At 47.9% G+C, this 26,172-nt stretch overlaps 1 protein-coding gene and 1 long non-coding RNA gene across 3 annotated transcripts in view; one reads left to right on the forward strand and one right to left on the reverse strand.

Annotated features, from left to right (window-relative positions):
- Window positions 1–2,699: 2,699 nt before the first annotated feature.
- On the reverse strand, window positions 2,700–25,624 carry LOC146063220 (uncharacterized). The gene is made up of 3 exons (XR_014471557.1): window positions 25,517–25,624; window positions 20,331–20,403; window positions 2,700–3,027 (listed from the first exon to the last, which is right to left on the reverse strand). It is a non-coding gene; the product is annotated as an uncharacterized LOC146063220 (long non-coding RNA).
- KIF6 (kinesin family member 6) overlaps window positions 25,592–26,172 on the forward strand; it is a 253,176-nt gene continuing 252,595 nt past the window's right edge. The window contains exon 1 of one of the 2 annotated variants that reach the window (XR_014471556.1): window positions 25,592–25,799. Coding sequence is in view for 1 of the 2 variants with exons in the window: in XM_083175408.1 (XP_083031534.1) it covers window positions 25,740–25,799 (60 nt within the window). In the remaining variant the exon portion in view is untranslated. The remainder of the gene's footprint in view (window positions 25,800–26,172) is intronic. The other variant, XM_083175408.1, reaches the window with a different exon arrangement.

A 26,172-nucleotide genomic window follows, 5' to 3' on the forward strand; every position in this document is an offset into this window, starting at 1 on the left:
CACTCCGAACAGGGGGTGGAGAGGGGCGTGAAGGGCTATTTGGGCTCATTACCATATGCATACGCCCCACGTTTCATGGGAGAGGTTCCCTGAGATGGAGGAGGCGTATTCCGTGAAAAATACACGTGCGGTCCGTTCGGACAGCTTCTTACCGCATACGGACGGAGTTGGCGATCCGTATGGAAGGCGGGGTTTCGCACGCACGGTCCTGGCCGCATAATCGGCTCCGGCCGCACCGATCAGAATAAGGGCCCAGGTGAGGCAGCCATTTTGGGGGGCTACATAGATAACTCATGGGGGTGTAGGTAATGCCTAGAAGAGATGAGACAAAGTGGGGAAGTTGCAGTCTACTAAAGCTAGAGGCAGGGCCCTTACATACGGCAAGCGCCAGTTCTAAGTATTTTTTCCTCGTGTACCAGGTGAGGCAGCCATCTTGGGTGCACTACAAAGGTTACACTATGGGGGTTATTCTGATTCACCGAAAGGCACAATCACTCTCTAATGGACAAAACCATGTGCACTGCAGGTGGGGCTGATGTAACATGTGCAGAGAGAGTTAGATTTGGGTGGGGTTTTACTTCAAACTGATATCTATATTGCAGTGTAAAAATAAAGCAGTCAGTATTTACCCTGCACAGAAACAATAAAACACCCAAATGTAACTCTCTCTGCACATGTTACATCAGCCCCACCTGCAGTGCAGCATGGTTTTGTCCTTAGAGAGTGATTGTGCCTTTCCGAGTGAATCAGAATAACCCTCTATATGCGATAAATAATACAAGAAACCAGTGGGGGCTCCAGAGGCGGGGCTATAGCACAGACCAAAATTTAAATAAGGAAGAAACCCCCACTGCCAGTGAGACAGTTTGGAATGGCAGTTGGTGGCAGTTGCTGGGCCTCAACTATTTGAATTTTGAACTGTGCTGCAGCCCCTCTTCTGGAGCCATCCCTGCAAGATATTTAAACATGTAATATGTTACGCAGTGAATGTATAGATCGTGTGTAGTAATTCTGTCCAAGAGAGAACCATTTGAGGCAGCCATGTGGGGCGCACTGCGCTGGTTAAAACTGGCAGGGTGCGCAATTACAGGAAAAAGAAACAGTAAGTAACCCAGTAATACCACATAATGATCTTGAGTTTAATTGAGATTCTAGTGTAATCCAAATCTAGGCCCTTATTCTGATGGGCACACTCCCCTACTTGTTGGGGGGGGGGGGGGCTGGCTCTAACTACCCAATTGGTTTGCCAAAGCTTCCCGCCTCTATGCGCCGTTCGCTGAGAATGGGACGCGCGTGCGTGTGAGATACACGAATGCCCCATTTGCGCCAATAGAACTTGTAATATTCGTGGCAGTAGGACTCGTGTGAGATGCTTTACACGTCCCATCTTGATGAATGGCGCGCTGAAATTGAAAGCTCCGGTGCGCTGGCCAGATAGATAAACCTGTACTGTGCATATCATTACTGACGTAGGTTCAACATGGTCAAAAGGTAAACAAAAGCAATAAGTTGACACGTGAGAAGGTCGAGCTGAGTTTTCGTGATATTTTACACAATTTACCATCCACGTCACCACCGTGGACTGTGATTGAGAATGGTAAAGTTGCCGAAGCATGGACGTGGGGAACACGTGCTCAGGTGCCGACACTGACACCAAAAAAGAAGAGAAAAACTAATGTCATCCTTTTCCGTGGTAACTTTTTGCTTGTGTCAACATTTTTTCACTGTCGGCCTTGTGCAAGTCGACTTTTAGTGACCTAGACATGTTGGGCCTGATAAAGGTTCACTCTGTATGGCCCGAATTCAGCACCGTGACCGATGCTGCAGGCCTGCGCACATATGGGTGAGAACACGCATTGAGCAGACCCGCTGTGTGAACGCCATCTGCAAATATTACACTCGCCGAGCGTTCGCACGGGAAGAGGAGGGAAGGGGGCGGAGAATGGGCTGGGTGTCCCCATGAAAATTCTGGGTGTTTTCCTGGCAACGCAGGATGCTGTCAAATTTCCTATGCGATCTTTGGGGCTGTTCTCGATCAAACATTAGTGTTCTGGCCAAAGAGAGAACAAATACACTACATTGTTTTTAGTTCTTGTTCTTGCAGTTTCCATTCCATACTTTTTGGACCATTTTGAGTCATAAACTAAAATATCAAGCTATGTAGGCGAGGTGAGTCTTAATGCTGAGATGGCCAATGGCTGCAACGCCGTTACGTTACACCGTCACCCATCTGATGCACCAATCCGAAGCCATCCCGACCGTATGACCTGTTCTGGCAGAATGACCATCAGTGATAGGCCCTCATCTGGCTAGCCACTCCCCTGCTACCTACCTGGAACACCCCCTGAAATTCAATCTCCCTGTAACCAAGTTCAGTCTGCGTCTCGGCCGTAACCATCAGAACACATGTTAATAATACAACGCTGATGTAGGATAAAGGGGGGATTTTACTAAGACGAGAGTTCTATTTCAATGTTGCTATGGGCAACCAATAAGATACTATTGATTAACTTCTAGAAGGTACTAAATTAATAAGATGTACATTCCGATTGGTTGCCCATCCCAATGTGAAACAGAACTCCCATCTTCCCATTTTAGTAAACTTCCCCCATTTCTTGGTGACATTTCAGGCTGTACACATACATCCTCTCTTCTGTTCTGACCATTCTTTTTGATTTAATCGAGGCAGATGTTCAGCTTCTAAATGAAAGCGTTTTCTGAGGCGATATTTGGCTTGGCGGCCGCACTGACAAATTACAATCACTTCCGTAATAACTGTGGAAAACTAACATTTCGGCCTCTTTTGATGTGAGCACAATTCATATTTTCTGCATTTGGCCTCTCCGTCAATGTGTTCCGCATCTGCTGTGGAGGGAAGGCCTCGTCCTCACCTTTCACCACCTACACTAAGGAAAAGTTGGCCAAATCCGCAACCACAATATCGAAGTCAACTTTCTAAGAAATGCCGGCGGCGATGGAGCAAATGGCGGCTGTTTACCTTCTGCAGCGTCTCCAGCTTTTGCGTCTCTAGGGGGAAGTAGAACAATATTATGACACATTCAGTATTGCTCACCATGAATTTACAGAAGGCCGGGACTGACTGACTGCGGGATCCAGCATAGAGCTGTCAATCATGGTCCTGGATCTCAAAGGCATGACCCATAGTGCACAGACTGTTGGGAAGCAAAGCCTTGAGGGTCTAGCTTCTTTAATTGACCCGTTGATTGACGTCTCTGCTGCTGACCACAGGCTGAGAGGAAAATACTGGGATGGTTAACATTTATCACAATTAAAAACAGAAGAAGAGCTGGAATGGAGAATGGAGCCAAGTGCATCAATATAATTGCCACGTCGCATGCTCCCTATAGATATAGCCAGGACAGGATTGGGGGGGGGGGGGGGGGGCAGCGGTGGCCGTCCAGGGGCCCTGACACCTAGAGGGCCCCGTCTTTTGGGGGTTGGTCTTTTGAGTGCTGCTTCTAAATGTCTAATGCAGCATACTGTATATTCAGAAGCAGTGGGAGCGGAAGGACTTCTACAGTTAGGACACTAGAGGGCGATAATACTGAGGACCCCGAGAGTGATGAGTGATCTGCTAGAGACGGACACATCGCAATGGAGGAGAGTGTGTAAGACGAGATATTGTCCATCATCCAGCAGACCCCATGCAGCTGCGGTGAGTCCTGGCCAGTTAAACGCACCACAGGTCAGAACCCTGATTAAGCAACTTTATTGCCCTGGGGCCTCTACAACCCTTAAACTGGCCTGAATATAGCACACGCACAATACACACCCGTATATATGAAAAGAAAAATGATCACATTGGCTTCTGAATTATAAACTATTATATGTGGATAAAAGCGTTTACGGTAATGATAACTTTTGTAAATTTTGTACAATTGCAAAAATTTGTACATTTTGTAAAATTGCAGGAAATTTTGGAATGAAGAGTATTCACCAAAACATCACTGTTAAATATAAACAATGAGGAACCTCACAGTTAGCCCTATTCCCCCCATCTGAGGGGTACATTTATTAAAGCTTCTAAAAATGAAAAGAGCTGATGTTGTCTATAGCAACCATCAGAATCCATACCTCCCAACTGTCCGGCTATTCAGAGATGCAGAGGGCCAGGGAGCATGGCCTTCAGCTTCCACAGCGCTGGCCATGCCCCGTAGTGACGGGAAAATGGGGATGTGGCCTGCTGACACGGCATCCACACGAGGTCACGCCCCTTCTCCATAGGTCACACCCATTTTTCGGGCGTGCGTGTGAGTATCCTGCTTCATAGAGTTCATTGGGAGGTGAGAACCTATCATTACTGTATTCCGTCCTGTAAAATGAGAGACAGAAGCTGAATGGTTGCTATGGGCAACAACACCGCTTTTCATTTTTTAGAAACGTTATTAAATTTACCCATAGTATTTAACAAACTTCTTCCTCACCTCTTATATATTTAATGACTCCCATCTCTCCCCCCCCCCCCCCCCCCCCCCCGAATCCACCCCCACTCCTTATGAAACTGAGTCAAAATTCACATCATGCCACCCGGATTGAGTCAAAATTCCCGTTATGCCACACTGGAAAAGCCAAAATTCCCATTATGTCACGCGGGTATAGCCAACTGATTGAGCCAAAATTCACGTTATGCCACATGCACTGTGCCAGCATATGAGAGCAAGGAGTGTCCTGCGTTTTTACTGGAATATATTCCTTTTGGTACTTATGTAGTATCTGGGCACCCGATTTTGTGATTGTATGCCTTACCTTAAGGCATACAATCAGATGCGATTTTTCGGCAAAATCACATCGAATCGCATCGAAATTGCATGCGAGATCGCATGCAATCCGATTTTTCATAGGATTCAATGTTAACAAGGTCCTGTTCATTTCCCCACTATCCAAGTGGGCATAGGAGTTGATTTTATATAGTGTGGCGAGCGCAGCGAGCCACCGAGCCCGAAGCGTGGCGAGCGCAGCAAGCCCCGCGAGGGGACGCAGAAAACATTTTAAGTAATCCGCGGCCGCTCGCCACGCTTGGGCTCGGTGGCTCGTCACACTATATAAAATCAACTCTATGCCCACTTGGATAGTGGGGAAATGAACAGGACCTTGTTAACATTGAATCCTATGAAAAATCGCATCGAATCGCATCGGATTGCATGCAATCTCACATGCAATTTCGATGCGATTCGATGCGATTTTCCGACCCGATCTTAAAATCGGGCGACCAGATACTACATAAGAACCTTCCTTTCCAGTTGCACATGCCTAAGTGCACAGCAAAATAACTGGTTAGGTCAACCATATTAATGTCGACATGCATCGGCTCGACCACTGAATGTCAACAGGCTTAGGTCGACACCTAAAATAGGTCGACATGGGTAAGGTCGACAGGGTCAAAAGGTCAACACAAGGATTAGGTCGACAATGGGAGGGTCAACAGTCAAAAGGTTGAAATTAGGTTTTTAAGTTTTTTTTGAGCGGACATGTGCCAACAGGTGGTATTTCATGCCCAACCATCCACTATGTCGTGGTTGGAGAATAAAATACTGGTGAGCGCAGCGAGCCATGCGAGGAGACGCGGTACACTTAGACGTGTCCATGTCGACTGTGTCGACATTCGGGAAAAAAAAGAAGTGAAAAAGGTATGAGGCCTGTCTAAAGGTCAAAACAATCACCCATTCCCAAAATAACAGGATACTAAAATGCCTTTACTGTGCCCATTTTCATATTCTCCAGAGACACGCAATGCCTGGCACAGATTGGTTCTCGGCGTGGACGTGATATTACAGCTTATGCACCAGGAAGACGCTGCACACATGAAGCACATCAGCACTTAGTGGGGGGATCATAAATCCCCCTTACTGCGGTCAGATCAAAGACAGGGAAAATGTTACGTGATCAGTATCGCCTGAGACAGGATTGTATTGCATCATTGTACATGATTACCACACAAGCTGCGGTGGGCTGCTACCGTTGGCATGAGTCCAGGCAGATGTTGGTGAGGGCTATGGATTATGGTTATATGATCATTTACTGTGAAAGATGGCAGCTTCTTCAGGATAAATATCCCATGCTTCTGGGTATCCCAAACGGAAGTGTCCCTATCTCAGGAACAAATGACAGTGACTTGGAAGGATGTTTAGTGGCTCCGTTCCCAGCCACTCTCACTGCAACCATTGCCAGTTGAGGGACCTTGAGTTATGGTGGTGCCCAGTACTCTGGAAAAATAGGTCCAGGAACTCCGGGTCTGAGGGTGGATCGATTAAAAAAAATTAGAGAGAGCGAGACAGAGAGAGAAAGAGCGAGACAGAGAGAGCGAGACAGACAGAGAGAGAAAGAGTGAGACAGAGAGAGAGAGCGAGAGAGACAGAGAGAGAAAGAGCGAGACAGAGAGAGATATTTATATTGTATTTAGAAGCAAAAAGCTCATTTTGGCCCAGAACAGGTTCCTGCTGAAATATAGCACTGGCGGTGCCACGGCAAAACGCGTCCGACTGGTAATGTTCGGACCATACCATTTGGGATTCCCCTCTGTCACAGCATCTATTATGCAGCCTGAGGGGCATAGCCAGCAGCCCAGAGAGCCGCTCGCCATGCCCCCCACAGCACAGAAAAACCGGGCGTGACCTCTCTGTAAAAAGCCACGCCCTGAATCAATAGGCCACTCGCCAAAAAATTCTCGGTACTTGTGTATTATCACAGCGCCCATCGCATCGCATCCCACTAATTAAGGTATGCGATAGCATGAGATGGACCCGATTTCAGCCTTTTCCCGGGCTGAGTATACAATTTTAAAATCGGGTCACATCGCATGTCATTACAATGGCAATGTTAATGGCACCCCCAGACCTGTTAAATGCCCCCACATTGTTAACAGCCCCCCACTATCAACGCCAACCTGAAGCGTGGCGAGTGCAGCGAGCCCGGGAGGGGCAGCGGTACGCGTCCTCCGACCTTTTCATACCCCCACTATCCACGTCGGCGTGGAGTTGAATATATATAGTGTGGCGAGCGCAGCGAGACACCGAGCCCGAAGCGCAGCGAGCCCCGCAAGGGGACGCGCATTACTTCACAGGTATATGCGTCCACTCGCCACGCTTCGGGCTCGCCACACTTTATAAATTCAACTCCACGCCAACGTGGATAGTGGGGGTATGAAAAGGTCGGAGGACGCGTACCGCCACCCCTCGCGGGCTTGTTGCGCTCGCCACGCTTCGGGTTGGCGTTCATAGTGGGGTGGTGTTAACAATGGGGGGGGGGCGGAGCATTTCACATACTCATGACCCATGAGGGTGGGTATACAATTAAAAAATCGGGTCTGGGGGGGCATTTAACATGGTAATAAGGCATCTGGGTGCCTGTACAATTAGAAATCGGGTTAAATCGCGTCGATGCGACGTGATTTTTCATCGTACAATGCCCTGCGATGGAAATCGGGGGCGCCGTGATAATACACAAGTACCAAATTCTCAGCGCTGGACAATGTTTTAAATGTTAATGGTGACTTCAGAATGTTGAGTACTTAAAGGCATGTTCATAAAATAAATATTAAGACGCATACACACTGATTTTGAGCTGAAAGCCGCTCAAACTTGCTGTTTTTAGCTCAAAGCCGCCCAGTGTGCACGGCCCAGCGATGAGCGGTGATGCGCGCTCCCACATCATCGTCGGGAAAGCTGTTCATCTGCTTGTATTACCACATTATGCCACACACCGTAATACCCATTAGGCAATATGCCACACATCCGCGTCGCAGCAGCCAGTGCAGGATTAAGGCTCTGCAAGACCCCTGTACCATAAAGTAAAAGACTTCATTTTGCCCCCTTCCCTGCTTGCAGTAGTAGCCCAGTACCTCCCCCGCTGCATGTGGGCACAGCACCTGCCTCACTCCAATTCTCCCGACCACAGCACCCAAAAACACTGGCGAAGTCACTAAAACAGACAATAGTGACAGTGGCAGGCAGGCCCCATAGGTAATCAGGATGTGGCCACCTCTTAGTTCATGTCCCTTCCCCCAACATCCCTGGACCTCAGCCCCTCCACTCATGTCTGTTTCAATAACCCCCCACAGCCATCACTACCTGAGACTCTGTACTTGGCCTGCCCAACTGGCTGCTGTCCCCCTTATCTATGTCACTGTCACTCTTTCCGCTGCAGGTTTCCCGCACCTATCCGGCGCCTACGCCACTGCTAGTATGCGAGTGGAGCTTCCCTCAGCCTCTCCCCTCCAGCAGCTCTCGACCATTTCAAATATGACGTGCCGACTCATGACCCAATTGGAGCTCACAGCCTGTCAGCCAATCACCGTGGCTGCGGGTATGCAAGCTCTGATTGGCTCAGGAGCCACGCAGCATTTGAAATGGCCAAAAGTCATGGAGGCCGGCTGAGGGAAACCTTTGTAGCCTAGCCGGGGCGATTGCTCCCTTCGCTTCCCCTTCATCCGTCCCTGAATCAGGCAGCAGCTTCCTTCCTCTCCTCACACTTCAGCTCCCGCCGGCTCTCCGCATCTCCCCGGCAGAAGCTCCTGACCTGTTAGCGCAGAAGTTCTCAGCACTCCCCGCAAACCCCACCGGCGTGGCTCCCAAAAGCCACCGCGGGGTCTGCAGTATGATAGTTAAGCTACGGACTCCTGGTTTCATGTGGGAAACCTAATCAAGCCTTCTGGGTTCCAGTGCATACTTACTGACTTTTAAAGATGCCTCTCCTGGAGAAGGATGCAATATGCTGCGATTCGTGTCATTTTTGTCCCGCCCCCTCCCCGAGGACCAGCAAATTCCATAATTAATTTCAGCGGCTCGGGGTGGTGGTGGCGGGGGGGAGCATGCTGGAGACTTGCCCACCTTCCCAGGGTGGGGGACACACACTATATTTTCAGGCCATTCCGGGAGGGTAGGCAAGCATGCTCCAGCGCGGGTACGGTAAAATCCCCAGTTCTGCCACAGTGCAATACTGAATGTCTGGCTTGCGGTAAATGAAATCCTGAATGCCTGTACTGAAGAGAACTACTGATCAGAGGGCCTGATGCGCACAGGACGACGGCTATCCCGAAAAGGCCGCGTACTGAACTGCATGTATGTTAAGCGGTGATGGAATTCAGCAATAATACCAGTCGCATACTGAGATGATGAAAATAAAATGAAAAAGAGAGAGAACAGTTTGCTTTCTGCGCCAGAACTAATAATGGGAATGTCTGAATTTTGGAGGTCGTCTCTCCTGATTCTAAGTTTAGATTACAAGAAACACTTCTTACGCTAGGAGAGAAGATAAAGAAATAATCGCTGCCGCAATAAAAACCTGCTGAATGTTACAAATCCAGCATCTGCGATCCTTCCCTCTGCCCTTTTTATGGGAGATTTTCCTTTGCGAAGACTCCAAAGCATCTGGTAATAAAAGTTAGCATTTATACAGGTCATTATGGCTCTATCTGTAGCGGTTCTGGACTAGCTTATAAATTGTGCGCACAGGGCTGACGTGAACTCTGAATACAGAATGTAGAACTCTATTATTGCTAACGGTTCTCTGCACATGTGGTGAGCTGGTGATCTCTCCCGCGGGGGAATCGTCCCGGAAGATGAAATGCAGTAGCAATGGGACAGCCATGTTTTACTGTTAATGGATCTTTGTGTTGGGCCTGATTCAGGCCTGTTAGCAAGGCTGGTGAAAACGGTGCACTAAGCGATTTGGTCACTGAGCTATATTTCGCCAAAATCACTCAGCTTGCACCTTGTGTACACACCTTAACATGTGCACAGAGGGTTAAGGCCCGTACACACTGATGTGTGCTACCGCATCGACGCCAGCTGCCGCTCATCTGCTAGTGTTACCTGCCACTGACTCCCCTCGGTACCATGCGCGCGCGGGGGGTAAGTGTAATGAGAACATCCCCTCGCATGCCTCCGCTGCAGGTTAAATCATTCGATGGTTTCCAACCATCGGATGATTTCTCCTGCAAACAGAAGTCAGTGAAAACGGTCTTTTATTTGCGTGCAGCTGGCCGAAGAAGGAGCAGGCGGCTGACGTCCTGTGACATCAGCTACTCGCTCCTGACAGGCATCGGCCCGCCCGCATAACCATGGGAACGCCCAGAAAACACTGAGCGTTCCCTTGGGCGAGCCCCATTCCCGCCCTGATGTGTGACAATGGCTCGGCGACTATGCAAGTTGCCAAAGCCATTCGCAAATGGAGGCTGCACATGCACAAAATGCAGTTCCCAAAACAACGGATTGGTGACAAATTTGGCCATGTCCGAATGAACTATATTCACCCCCTCTCTCTGCTCATGTTACATTTGCCCCACCTGCAGTGCAGCATGTTTTCCATCTACAAACAAATTGCAGCCTTGCTGACCTGTCCACTGAATCATTGTCTATTGTTCCTTCACTGCACAAACCTTCTAATGAGGACAGGGGGAGGTCTTGCACTAAGCAACCAATCAGATTCTAGTAATCATTTTATAGTACTTACTAAATATACTAGGTGATTCATCGCGCCCTACAGGTGCTCTTCACACCGGCGTAAGGGGCTGCGTCCCCTTAATTTGTGAACGTTTGTATTGTGAGAAATATGGTTAGAATTGTATGAAAGATGGCCTGTATTGCAACTTGAGTTATAGGTGAAATGTGTTAAATAGAGAGCATATGATGTGGAAGGGGTGTGTATTGTTTTGTTTAATTAAAAAGTGGTTGTTTAGGTGTGTGTGTGTGTGTGTGTGCAATAGTATAGTAGGGTGTTTTTGGGTCAGCGGCTCCCCACTGGCGGAGGTCATGACACAGGAAAACAGGAGGCTGGGTAATGATAGGGGTGTGTGGGCATACGGGGGACTAAAGAGGAGGGTGGGGGACACTGTGCAGCTTCTGCCAGTGGGTGAGGGTCCAGCGTGGCCGCACAGGAGTACAGGACGGTGGCCCTGAGGAGGGAGGGTGGCGCGGTGGGTTGCCACAAATCGCGGGAAGGGGGGGGTCGCGGGGGGTGCCGCAAATCGCGGGCAGATGACAGGTGACAGATGTAGCCTGGTGACAGATGTAGCCAATTATATAATATATAAGAGATGTTAACTAGAATGTGATTGGTCTACTTGCTCTCTTCATGCATCCCTCTTGAGTTTAACACCTGCAAACCATGTGCAGCACAGACAGCCTCCACACGACTTGCTGCTGCAGCTGGCAGAGACATTTATGTGTGTTATACTCTGGTGAGGGAGTTCTTACTACTGTGTCCAGCGGTGTCCTCCCCATAATGACAAACAGACATGCTTTCAACCTTTCCTAAGGAATTTGACCACTTGAAAAGTTCTCAGAGCACCTCAAGAACCAGTAATGGTCTTTTCTTGTAACCAAAGGCACAGCTTTGGAGCTTCTGTATGGGTCATTCTGCACAACTGTGCAGAAGGTGCTAGAGCCTGGGATGGAGTAGGGGGATCAGTGCTAGAAGATGATGGAGGAGAATCAGTGCTAGAGGAAGACAGAAGAGTAGGATCAGTGCTAGAAGAACATGGAGGAGGAGGAGTGCTAGAGCCTGGGATGGAGTAGGGGGATCAGTGCTAGAAGAGGATGGAGAAGGAGGAGTGCTAGAGCCTGGGATGGAGTAGGGGGATCAGTGCTAGAAGAGGATGGAGGAGGATGAGTGCTAGAGCCTGGGATGGAGTAGGGGGATCAGTGCTAGAAGAGGATGGAGGAGGATCAGTGCTAGAGCCTAGGATGGAGTAGGGGGATCAGTGCTAGAAGAGGATGGAGGAGGATCAGTGCTAGAGCCTTGGACGGAGTAGGGAGATCAGTGCTAGAAGAGGATGGAGGAGGATCAGTGCTAGAGCATGGGATGGAGTATGGGGATCAGTGCTAGAAGAGGATGGAGGAGGATCAGTGCTAGAGCCTAGGATGGAGTAGGGGGATCAGTGCTAGAAGAGGATGGTGGAGGATCAGTGCTAGAGCCTGGGATGGAGTAGGGGGATCAGTGCTAGAAGAGGATGGAGGAGGATCAGTGCAAGAGCCTTGGACGGAGTAGGGAGATCAGTGCTAGAAGAGGACGGAGGAGGATCAGTGCTAGAGGAAGACGGAAGAGGAGGATCAGTGCTAGAAGAGGATGGAGGAGGATCAGTGCTAGAGCCTGGGATGGAGTAGGGGGATCAGTGCTAGAAGAGGATGGAGGAAGATTAGTGCTAGAGCCTGGGATGGTGTAGGGGGATCAGTGCTAGAAGAGGATGGAGGGGGGTCAGTGCTAGAGGAAGATGGAAGAGGAGGATCAGTGCTAGAAGAGGAAGGAGGAGGATCAGTGCTAGAGCCTGGGATGGAGTAGGGGGATCAGTGCTAGAAGAGGATGGAGGAGCATCAGTGTTAGAGCCTGGGACGGAGTAGGGGGATCAGTGCTAGAAGATGATGGAGGGGGATCAGTGCTAGAGCCTGGGACGGAGTAGGGGGATCAGTGCTAGGAGATGATAGAGGAGGAAGATCAGTGCTAGAGATTGGAACGAAGTAGGGGGATCAATGTTAGAGCATGGGAGGGAAGAGGATCGGTGCTAAAGTAAAATGGAAGAGGAGGATCGGTACTGGAGCCTGGGATGGAGTAGGGGGATCAGTGCTAGAGCATGGGAGGGAGGAGGATCGATGATAGAGCATGTGTTGAAGGAGGATCAGTGCTAGAGCCTTGGATAGAGTAGAGGGAACAGTGCTAGAGCGTGTGATGGAGGAGGAGTAAATGGATGGAGCCAGTGCCAGGGTAAAATGGAGTAGTAGGATCAATGCTAGAGCCTGTGAGAGACGAGGACTCAGGGCTAGTGCTTGTAATGGAGGATCAGTACTAGACTATGGGACAAGATAAGGAGGAGGAGGAAGTTCAGTGCTGGAGTAAGACCGTGCTAATTTAATGTCCCTTTGGATTACGTTGTGGATGAAGATTCCCTTGGAAGACTCCAATTGGATTTAGGTGTCTTCATTTGTGTATTATATATTTTAAATAATGATTCAGTAGCGTAATACATAGTAATTTCCAAATTCGAGAAATGTACATTATGTAACAGAGTTGGTTAGCAACCATGAACAAAAAGACATAATCAGACAATGAGAATATACTAGCGTGCTTTTTTACGTATAAAATAGACTTCACATCGGTATGTAACATACTTGTGGGACACACTGCGTGACAGCTCCGAAGGCAAAGAGACTCACACTATATTGGTGGTTCATTGGCCGCTAGTCTTGTATGATACCAAGAAGTATTTGAAAACCACTTAATTAACACATTTTTGGTAGGAGTGGGAAGGATCGAAATATAGCTCTCCCAAAACTCAAAGAAACCTGCCACTTTTGATTCTTTTGCAAGGGATGCTTCAATCCAATCCATTCTGAACAGGAAAAAAAGAGCTTTTCCTTAAATAGAGAAAATGGGGGGATTTCTGAACGGTTCTAAACTTGCAGAATGTTTTTTTTTTTTTTGCAGCTGAACATAAAATCAATAACAATTTACGACAATCTCTTGACACACGTTGTCCCTGGGGTAAAATGCCTAGAATCGCCCATTCTGGTAGGTGTCTTCATTTGACAAATTTTCTGTCATATTGGATACAACTAGGACCCTCTGGAATGATATGTTTCAGCCAGTCCTGGATGCGTCTTGTTGGGGGGGGAATATATCATACCATCTAAATAAGATATATTTATATTTATAGGCACGCAATAATTAGAGACTGTACAAAGAAGGGGAACTATAATGGTGCATGGCCTACATCACAAAACTTACCTGGAAAGACTAAAAGATCTTAACACGTATAGTTTAGAGCAGAGAAGGGAAAGGGGGGACATGATAGAAACTTTCATATATACCAAGGGTTATAACAAGGTACAGGTGGGAGACATTCTTCACAGGAAGAGGAGCAGCAGAACACGAGGACATGCACTGACACTAGAGGGAGGAAGGTACAGGTAGGAGACATTTTTCACAGGAAGAGGAGCAGCAGAACACGAGCACATGCACTGACACTAGGGGGAGGAAGGTACATGTGGGAGACATTAGTCACAGGAAGCAGAGCAGCAGAACACGAGGACATGCACTGACACTAGAGGGAGGAAGATTCAGGGGAAATGTGAGGAAGAATTACTTCACAGAAAGAGTAGTAGATAAGTGGAATAGCCTCCCATCAGAGGAGGTAGAGGCAAATACAGTAGTACAATTTAAACATGCTTGGGATAGGCATAGTGATATCCTTACACAGAAATAAGGATCAAATATGGTTTGAGGTAACATGTCTAAAAAAGGGGCAGACTAGATAGGCCAAGTGGTTCTTATCTGCTGCCACATTCTATGTTTCTATAATAATATCCGAGTTTCCTCCTGGCCACTGCAATGGTGACTATGATAAAGCTGCAGCAATCAGTTGAGCACACCGAGTCCCGCTGCCTCTGACACGTCCTGCCTTGCTCCCATTACCATAATTAGGCCCATTTGTTGCAGGATTATTTTCCGATCAGAGCAGCTGATAAAGAGCACATACTGGAACTACTTATTACGGAGCCTAATCACACTATACAAAAGAGCACGAGGTCAGCCAGCAAGAATTAAATGAGGTGAGATGGCAAAAATGTAGAACGCAATATCAGTCTGTTTGGCCATTTATTTAGATGCACAGTAGGTTGCTAGGTGACTTCACGGAAAGCCATTTCCTTCAGCTGCCATCGCTTCCAAAAGGGACTAGATCCAGGATGTTTTAAGACGAGTTGAAGAGAACAAGGGCAGGAAAAGGCCGAATGCTGGGAGCCAGTATAATCTTAACAGGAAGGAATCACGAATAAACCTCGGAATTCATAAACCCGTCTTGTCACATTGGAAGCAGTTACAGCTAACACAACATTGTGCAAAAGGTTTATGTGGTGAAGCTGTAGATAGTCCCAGGGCTGGACCTGAGCACAGAACCAGCCGCCGCAATCCTCTAGATCAGGTATGGGCAAACTATGGCCCTCCAGCTGTTGGTCCCGTCATACCTTGCCACAGTTTTGCTATTAGGTAATGCTAACACTATGGCAAGGCATGCTGGGATGTGGAGCTTCAACACAGCAGGAGGGCCACAATTTGGCCTTGCCTGCTCTAGACGGAGGTTTCCGCTGGGGCTTGTGCTAGGATGTTCGACGTCCCCCTGCAAACTATGGATTTGCAACCTCCTATAAATATGTCCTCTTGACGTGTCTGTTTAAAATATGTCATATTTTGGCGTGAGATGCGAACAGGCCAATCTCATGAGTGTGTCATGGGTGTAAGGGACGACTTCCGTGCTCATTTGGAGCATGCAGGGATGCCTTTTTCCGACAGCCTTATTTACCCAGAATGCAGTGGGCATAGGTGCCAGTGCAAATGATGACAGAACTTGCGGACATAAAAACAGTGGCCAACTGTGTGAATAACTGGCATATACAGACGGCTACTCACATTAGTATTAGATAGCAAGGAGGCTGGTATGGCCGGGTGGAAAAGCAGCCACAGCTTGTTAATAACTGCAGGGTAATGTAACTGCATAGGTTCATGCTAACTTGCTGGAGAACTGTATAAGCAGGGACTACAGCATCGCAACTATTCCACTTGTTGCTCCAGCAATTACCTCTGGGATTACCTCTGTCTACAAAGGTGCATTACCTGTAACATATGCCTTAAGCTGGCCATACATCTACAGATCGATTGTCAGATTGGGCTGGTTGGAACAAAAACCTGGTACAGTAGTATCTGAACGGCAGTTTGGCAGTTTTACAGAATTTAAAAGCAAATGGTCAACTGTCATTTGCTCTCACCCATTACCAGGATTTTGTTCCAACCAGCCCAATCTGACAATCGATCTGTAGATGTATGGCCGGCTTTAGGCATAAGCTGCATTCTCCTGACTCATCACATCTCAAAGATGTCACCGGTTTTAATTAATTCATTGGGTTTCATCAACATTTTAAGACCCAAAAATTAGGACAAAGTAGACGTATCCACCCATCTTCCCAAACCTTGTCTCAATCCATCCAACCACAAATATATGTTTCTAGATCTGTGATCTAGACGTCAGAACAATCGGTTGTGGTTCTGAAGTTATCACATACCTCTCAGCATTGAGAATGTCCATATCCAGGCACGGTGGAAAGGGTGAATCCACATTACATAGCTATGACCCTGCAGCCTGCCTCGCCCTTATCAAGTGGGCCACTCCATGACATGCATTATACATTAAATGTCTGTATACAATGGAATATGTTGCAGAATCTATATAATAATCAGCTATGACATGTCCTAAGATCGCCATGGGGACAAGGTTGTCATCATTTGGCCCCGCCCCCATGCCACGAAACTCTGTGATTCATGGGCTGCGGAGAGGGGCAGGGCTTACATGACACGAATTCCACTACCATGTCATTTTAGCCACGCCCCCTCTCTGCGGACCCATGATTTGTGGTAATTGAACCAGCGGGGAAGGGGGTGCGGGGGCTCTGGCCAGTAAGCGGGAGACTTACCCACCTTCCTGGGGGGCTGGAGGCGGAAATTATTTTTGGGAGCCTTGCGTACATTCTGGGAGGGTAGGCAAGCCTGCTATGCAAGTCACCGAAGCCGTTCACAAAGGGGAGGTGCACATGCGCACAAAAGACCAATTTGAAGAGTGATATTTGTAAATCTTAGTACAAAGTGCTGGGAGGCAGAGGCCATGACTCTTCCTCCCACTACATTCTGCAGTCACAGCCCATCATCTCTGTGGAAGCATCTGCGCTGACCACCTGTGTGCTTAGGACTCTCAGCTGTACAATACCAGCCAGAGGCGGAACTAGTGAGTTGTGGGCCCAGGTGCACAAATATGCTTCAGGCCCCACCATACTCAAAAATGTGTTAAGCTACGTGGGAAAGTGACATTTCTCTAGGCAGAGCCCCTGATACCCCTTTTATAACCCGGGTTATTGCCAAATCGAGATGCGATGTAAAAGCGCCAAACTGAATAACCGGTTCAACCAACCTGACATTTCAACCCAGGTTATAAGAAGGATTAAACCCGGTCGCCCGGTGTATAATGAGAGGCACGGGATTAGTGTGAAAGGGTAGGACCCAGGATCAAAATACCGACCGGGGATATCGATCTGAAAGAGCCCCTTAGACACACCGCGTCAGGATTACACACACCCTAATGCCCATTACACATTGTCATACAATGTAATGCCAATTAGATGTTGTCACACACTGCAGTACCCATTACACATTATGCCGCACACACCACAGTACCCATTACACATTATGCCGCAGACACCACAGTACACATTTCACATTATGCCGCAGACACCACAGTACACATTACACATTATGCCGCACACACCACAGTACACATTACACATTATGCCGCAGACACCACAGTACACATTACACATTATGCCGCAGACACCACAGTACACATTACACATTATGCCGCAGACACCACAGTACCCATTACACATTATGCCGCAGACACCACAGTACACATTACACATTATGCCTCACACTGTAATGCCCATTACATATTGTTGCACACCGTAATTCCCATTACACATTATGGGGGTTATTCAGGTTGATTTGCAAGGCTGAGAATTTGCAGCCTTGCGAGTCGACCAAACTCCGCCTGACGAACGACCACCCCCCCCCCCCCCGCAAAATGCGGCTTCGCCCGAAAAGCTGCGAATGGATGTTTTGCATAAACATCCATGCGCATGGCTCGGGTAACCGCCCACATCTGTTGATGGTCACCGACTATCGAATGATGTTTAGCGTGCACGCCTATAAAAGTGACTTTTCAGTGATCCGGTGATGTCAGCTACCCGCCCCCCACACCCGCATCACTGCCTCATTACCATGAGAACGCCCATGGAACGCTGGGCGTTCCCATATGGTCATGGGGCAGCCCGGCACCCCCCGCCCATCTCGGCCCCCCCCACGCCGGCATGGGTGCGTGCACCCGGCGAACCGAAAGGTCGCCGTGGGTGCACGCACCATACGCCTGCACATGCGCAGATACCTGCCTGCGCAGACGCGCAACATCGGTACTGCGTGCGAATGCACGCAGTACCGAAGTGATCTGAATGAGGCCCTATGACACACACCATAATGCCCATTGCTCATAATTCACCCAATAGTGCAGCTTAAACAATGTCCACATTAGTGCCCCCTGTGGTGTGTGCTCAGCTCCTATGCTGCTCAGCAGTTCATACCATCTCCAACGATATTTGAAATATGGCGCAGGCTAGTGAACCAATTAGAGTCCGCGGCTCGGCAATCAATCACTAACTGTGGCTGCCGGTCCATGAACTCTGATAGGCTGGCAGGCAGGTGCCATATTTCAAATGTCCGTCAGTGCTGATTTAAGCCCCTCAGCAGCCAAGGAGCTGAGCACACAGGCAGGTGGTAAGTAGCACCCTCTACTCCTATTTACACGCACTACTTCCATTGACTGTTCCCACATGACGCCCTTTATTTTTGTTATACTGGTCCCCTTCTGGTAGTCAGTGGAGAGATTGGGGAGCGATTGGGGCGGCTGGCTCTGGTCTCCTTCCTGCTAGGGATGGCCATCGATGATTTTAAATCATCAATGGTTTATGGCCGATGTTGAATACTTTTGCCATCGATGTGGGAGAACCAGATGGTTTCCCTATATTGATGGAGAACCAATATTTCTGTTATTTATTTATTTTTTCAATGTGTCGGGACACTGAGCATAGCTCTGCCCCCGACCCCCGGAAGCTCTGCCCCCACTTTCTGATTGGCCCATGGGCCATTCAGTCAAAGATAATGGATAACCATCGATAGCTGAAACTATTGATGGTTATCCATCATATAGTTTATGACTACGATGGTTGGTTGCAGAATCACCATCGATGGCAACAATTGATGGCAACTGCACCGATGGCCATCCCTACTTCCTGCAGCCTGCGCTCCAGCCACTTTCACACAGCTGAGCTCAGAACATCACAGCTGCATTAATTCTGTCGCGCCGGCGGCTGTGACAGCTGTCACCGGGCTGGGGGAGCAATGCCGCGGATCAGATCCACAGTAGAGATCCGATCCGCCAAACCTCCCGTCATCGTGTAATATTCATCTCCCCCCCATGTGTGGGCCCCGCACCCACGCCGGTCACCAAACTTGAAGTAAAAAAAAAAAAAAGGGGTTGAAACGGCAGCAGCGGTGCAGAGCAGCGGGCCCCTGCTACTAGCTTTAACATATCCCTGAGCTGCTTTCATACTGGTTCTCTGGAAATCAGTGACACCTGGTGGTGACAGTCCCACCATTCCCAGATTGTCACTGCCGGTTCCCTGGAGATGGCCTGACAGATATTTTTAGCAACACCACTTCCCATTTATTTGTGCGGACTCTTGTGTGACTTACAAGACAATTATTCTCACACTCCTCTGTCTACTTTCCCATAGAGCTTCTTTGTCTGCTCTACCAAGTCTGACTCTTAGCCCAACTTTCTTACAACTCCAAAGTGGTCTATAAACTGTAATAAAATCTCAGCACCGTGTCCGTTCCCCAGACGGAGAGGCACAAGGGAACAGAGCCTTCACTATAAAGCGGACATGGGATTTAGGGGTTTAGGAGTATTCCTTCCCCCAATATCCTTTTAATCTCAGAATTTAAACATCACAATAGCTCTGGAACTGAAACAAGCCGATTTTAAACAGCGACCAAACCTATCAGGAGTAATAATGACATTTTACAACACCCTTTTATTACATACCATGAAATATATTTTGCTTGTTGATGTCTTTATTTTTATTTAAAAAAATGCTCAATGGTAAAAAGGCGGCAGTGTGGAAAATGAGAGCAGAGTTGGTTATGGACAGTGATGCGATTGTGGGAAGATGAAGAGAGGTCAGCTTATACCCCATTCACACCAGAAGCAAATTACCGGGTTAAAGCTTTTCAACCTGGGAATTTGCTGAAAACCCCGGGTTTTTCTGTGGTGTGAAAGGATCAACACAGGTCTTAAATCCCGGCTCACCGACCCTGGTCAAGAGTCAAGTAAAAAATACAGACATCAACAAACAAAATATATTTCAAAAATAAATTCAAGTTTTTATTTCAATCAAAATTGAATTATTTTTTTTTTTTTTTAACTCTGCATTTTAAAATAGCGACTTCTGGACTGAGATTGGCTCATAATTATTACTAACTTGTCCTATAAGAGGAACAAGATGATAGAAGATTTGTGATTCACAAAAGAATCATCCTTCAGCACTCAGGAGAGGAAAAAAACCCCCTGTGGAGGAAACCTCTTGGGACCCGTGGCTGAAGGACTGCCCATCTCTCTGGGCATTAAGAGGCTATGCAGAGTGTGCCCAAACCACCCACCCACTAACCTTGCATAACTTTTCTGACCTGAACGAAGAATGTCTGCATTTCGATGGGGCACATATATCCATGGTGAGAGAGCTAGAAAAAAGAGAGAGAGAGAGAGAGACTGGTGAAACCGGTAGGGGAGACAGAGAGACAAGGAAAGAAAGGACGAAATAAATATTAAGAAAGAAATATAAAAAAATAGAAAGATAGGACAAAAGAAATAGAAATAAATAAATAGAAAGAAATTAAAACTTCTGCTAGTGAGCTGTGTATTGCCGGGTCCCTGGATCTGTATGAGTGAAACCGCGATAGCCTGACAGATGCAGTAACCATTATGACATCACAAATGCCACCAGACAGGTTTGATGCCCCTGTTGTCTTTTACATGACTGACTTGTGTGACTTCAATCCTTATTTAATACTATTACATTCACATCCAAATGTTATTGTCATCAAACAATTGATGGCAGGAGGATCCATCATTAGTCCCCAGGAATGAATGCAAACTCTGGGTATGCAGTTGAAAGGTCTACAGTGTCTATTCAGACATTCAATAGGTCAACGCCAAAAGATCAAAATGAAAGAGGTCAACATGTTTTTTTCACAATTTTCTTCATTATTGGGACTGTCATACTTTTCCATCCATGTGGACTACAATTGGGAAGGGTAAAGTGTGCAGACCGAAGTGAGGCACCAGACACGAAGCACGGCGGGCATTTCTGTGTTACACTAATTGGGGGTCCATGTAGATAGGTGTCAACACTGAAGGTGCGTACCCACGGTACGATTTATGTTCCGTAAGATATCATATACAATTCCCCAGAAAAGTCCTGGTGGTTAAAAAGCATAAGATTTGTGCTTAAAATAAGGTACGATGTGCATAAGATATAGCAAACGATCTGACGTCACAGCTATACTACACTATACTATCTTATGCTTTCTAGACAGAATTGGGTTGCATGTTCACCCGATCAGCTCCCTCCCATACGACCTGCGGGAGCGCGCATCGTATGTCGGATAGTGCATACACACGGTAAGATATAGTGCACTATCTAGCATGCTATTCGAAACTGGCTAGATAGTGTGCTAGATTGTGCACTATATCTTACCGTGGGTACGCAGCTTGACAACAACAAAAAATGTGAAAAACATGTGTCCACCTTTTGTTATTGACCTTTTTGTTGGCCAACCAGTCGTTCTCCAAACTACAAGTCCCAGCATGCAATGCAACATTTTGTTATTAGTGAATGCTAGAACTGTGTCATAGCATGCTGGGATGTGTAGTTTTCCAACATCTGGAGAGCCACAGGTTGTCCAGGCCGGCTGTAGACCTTTTCATCCACACCCAAACTCTGAATTATGGATAAGAACAAAGACCCTGACTACAGAGCAGCTATATAGAGCTGTAATAGACTGTAGCATTGTGTCCTGAAAGCCAAACCGAAATAGGTCTCACCAAGAAAGTGCCAGTGTCTGCCGCAAATGAATCCCACCTGGTCAAGGTAGATGAGGCAGGGAAGTAGAGGGTTAAACTTTTAGCATTAAGTTTGGAATAAAGTTTTATGTCCAAATTAAGAATTTAGAAGTGCAACAGGTCAGACAGTAGTAGTAAACCCTAGTAATAGGGTCCTCACAGACAGCCGGGTTTCTTACCTACTGTAGGTGATAGAATTTTTTTTGTCATTTGGTGAGGGTACTTTTGTACAGAACAGGAATCAATTTTGAAGCCGGTTTAGAACAGAAACCAGACGTCTCTAAAGCTCCGTACACACGGGGGAGATATATTGCTCTGTGGCTCCTGTTCATTAGCGACCAGAGAAGGTCGCTGATGAAAAAGAAACTGTAGGGGGGAGCCCGGCAGTGGAAATCAGCTGGTCGCAGGAGCATGTTCCTGCGACCAGCGATTACTACAGGGGTTAAAACGAGAGCGCGCACCCGGCGATATATCGCCGGTGCACACTCCTATCGCGGGCAATATGGTCACTCAGCGACCATATTGCCCGCAATATTACACAAAATCGCCCCAGTGTGTACGCACCTTTAGGGAGCCATTGGAAGTCCTAAATAGGGATTACACTTGAACGAACCACATTTCCAGAATTGTCTGTGGAGACGAGAGCCCATTTGGAAGGCTGTGCTAGGAAGAACAGCCTTATGGGCACACGAGTAGGTTGAATCAAAAGTCTACCAAGGGGAATTAGTTGCTTGATAGGTGGCAAGAGCCCATCAATGCCTGAGTGGTCATCAGGGAGGTCAGTAGGTAGGTAAAGAAGAATCACGGTCTACTGTGTGTATGTGTGGGAATTTGAAGGCAACTTCGTCCTGGGGCCACATGATGTGACCAGACTGATCTAAAGTTTATGGGTATGTTGCAGTGTCCATTTATCCAGTCAGTGTGTATATGAGAAAAATAATTCCAAAACTGTAGGGGACTGTACTCGCCAGACATCATATAGGTCATATTCAGATTTGACATTTTGTAGACCACACAGGGCTCACATACAGTACGCCTATTTCTTCCTATGCAATTTGTTGTTCTGTCATTTTGAATGCACTTTCCTAATGCTGACGCCACCTGTCACTGATGCAGAGGCGTAAGTAGAACTCTTTGGGCCCCATAGCAACATTTTGCTATGGCCCCCCCCCCCCCCCCCCCCCATCGTGCTGATGAGAGACAAAAATGGTGGAGAGGAAAAGTGAAAGAATGTGAGAAGAGAAGGAGAGGAGCAAGAGAGAACGGAAGGGGGAGATGTTGAGCAGCGTCAGAGACAGGGGGCACAGCAGAGGCTATATTAGCCAGACCAGCTCCTCCCCTTCATTGGCCATACCAAAGGTGCTGCTGGTGGAGGGGGGAAGAGGAGGCGGGAAACGGTCATCTGTCAGACCACACTTAGGACGACAGTCATTAGGTTGACCCCAGAAGGTCGACTGGCCCCAAGGTCAACAGGGTTAAAGGTCGACATGGGCCAAGGTCGACATGACTTAATGTCCACATGGGTTTAGGTCGACAGTCATTAGGTCGGCATGAGTTTTTCACTGTTTTTTTGAGCCGACATGTGCCGACAGGCGGTATTTCATGCCCTACCATCCACTAGGGCGGGGTGGGAGAAATAAAATAGTGTGCTGAGCGTAGCGAGGCACCGTGCCGAAGCATTGCGAGCAAAGCGAGCGATGCGAGGGGCTGCGGTTCAACTTCAACTGTGTCCATGTCAACTGTGTCGACATTCGGGTAAAAAAACAGTGGAAAACTCATGTCGACCTAATGACCGTCGACCTAAACCCATGTCGACCTTTAACCCTGTCGACCTTGGGGCCAGTCGACCTTCCGGGGTCGACGTAATGACTGTAGACCTTAGTCTGGTCTGACAGATGTACCGATTCCGAGGAGGCACGGCGCGCGTGATGGCAGGGGAAGAAAGGAGGGACAGGAGTTGGGACGGCGGCGCTCCGGTAATCTAATAAGAAAGGTCTAATGGGTGCAGGGGATGCCTGCTTATCCCTCGGGCCCCCCAAAGGCCCGGGCCCCATAGCAGTTGCACCCCCTGCACCCTCCATAGTTATGCCACTGCATAGGGGCACTATTAAAAATGTCACCAGCATATAAAAGGTTGCGGTCGCTTGGTCGACACTATGAAGGTCCACTACTAAAGGTTGACACATGCAATAGGTCGACGCGGCTAAGGTCAACGGGGTCAGAAGGTTCACACAACCATTCGGTCAACAATGGGAAGGTCTACAGTCAAAAGGATGACATGAGGTTTTCAAAAAAAAAATTGCCAACTTGTGCCAACAGCCGGTATTTCATACCCCACCATCCACTGTGGTGCGGAGGGAGAACATAATAGTGTGCCGAGTCTGCAGCATGCTGAGCGCAGCGAACCAGGCAAAGTTATGCAATACACTGATATAGTATCCAGTAGCGCACGCAGGGGGGGGGGGTTTCTGAGTACCCAGAAACCCCCCCCCCAGGAGTCTAAGGTCCCTAGTCTGAAAGCTGAGGGTCTCCTCTTTCCATAGGTACAAGAATTTAAAAAATCGGCCCTTGGGAAGCGGAGATATCTGACTTCAAAGCAGTGGTCCACATCCAAGCCTGGTAATTGCTCTTCCCAGTCAGATATTTCAGGTTCTGTCTGACTTTGAGTTTTTCTGAGGATATATTCCAAAAGCTGGGACTCTCCCCCTTTGAGGGACACTAGTAGCTTGTCTCTACTGTTCCCAGAACCAGAGATATCAGCCTTCCAGCAGCTGGTTACTGCTCCAGCTCCACACACCTGGTATGTAGTTTTATATACTCGTTGGCAGATTGCTCTGCCTCCTGAACTCTGATCCCCTAGTCCCCAATACCATTCGGTAGGTGGGATTCTCTAGTTTTTAATTCCATTAAAATCTAAGAAATCTATTTCCGGTAACTGGAGATATCTGCAGTCAAGCAAGCTGTCCTCCCACCAGAAAATTATGAATAATGAGCCCACTCCACTATACACCCCTCCTCTGCATATTAAACATCCTCTACCACCCTGGAAGTTGTGTATCAGGGCCCCTTCATTCAGCCCAATGCCCCCTTCTCCCACCTCATCTCCCACCATCTGTGCAGTAAAGGGGTAATTAGTGGAAGTTACTGATCCAGGCCCTACATGCTGAGCGGTTGATATAATACCCCCTACCACCCGCGGGACATCAAAGCTTCCCCCACCCCTACCGCTGGAGGATCGGTAGGGGCCCCAATGCATTGCTATGCCCAGGGGTCTACACTGCTGTTGTATATATATGTATGTATATATGTTTATATATTTTATTATTATTAGTTATATACATTTGGTCTATCTATAATACTTTAACTGACTCGGCATATACTGGGTCACCTAAGTGTCCATCTCCGTGCTTTGCTCCACCCCTCTGGAAACCCCCTTCGGAAAATCCTGCGTTTGCCACTGATATCCATGTCGACTTACAGCGAAATTCTGACAAAAAAGTGAAAAACTCATGTTGACCTAATGCTTGTGTCGACCTTCCAACCCTGTCGACCTATTTCATGTGCAACCTAAGTCCTATCGACCTTTAGTAGTCAACATGTTTTATCTAGGTGGATATATGATAAAACTCCTGGTCCTGTCCTGTATATACCCCCTGTGCTGCCTGTACGCCACCCCTACCCCTGTCTTGTACCCGGACACACTGCCTGTGCTGGCCGCGGTTATATAGTTACACGGAGGGCAGGAGTCAGCGCTAGTGCCAGTGCTGCTGCTGCGATCTCCGCGCGGACACGCACATGCGCAGTCTCACAGCAGCAGGTGCGCGAGTCGCTCGCTGTCCACTGTTTCACTGTGACTGGTCTGCCTCCAGCCAATGAGCATACTCTCTATGCTGCGGGGCATGCCGGGTAGTGTCCCTAGTGACGGTTGCCAAGGAGCTGAACAGTGCCCGGGAACATGGTGAAGCAGACCATCCAGATCTATGCCCGGGTGAAGCCCAGCAGGAGGCAGGCCGGGGTGAGAGCTCGGAGGTCATACTGGGCCGGGGCACATAGGGCAATAATACTGGGGCAGATATGAGTGAGCGCACTAGGGGAATAACACAGGTTTACACAGTCCACCACTACCGAGGCTGAGGGTCCCAGTGCCATACTAATACTCCGCTGCATGAGTAATATTGGGCTGGGTACTGTGGGAGTGATACTGGGGTATACATAGGTGAGAGCACTGCATGAGTAGTACTGGGCTGGGTACTGTGGGAGTGATACTGGGGTATACATAGGTGAGAGCACTGTATGGATTATTATTATTATCCTTTATTTATATGGTGCCACAAGGAACCTGCAGAGTCCAATTACAGAGCACATAAACAAATAAGAAAAACAGTGTC

This window comes from Crinia signifera, chromosome 3, assembly GCF_055691185.1.
Source record: "Crinia signifera chromosome 3, ASM5569118v1, whole genome shotgun sequence".
NCBI lineage: Eukaryota > Metazoa > Chordata > Amphibia > Anura > Myobatrachidae > Crinia > Crinia signifera.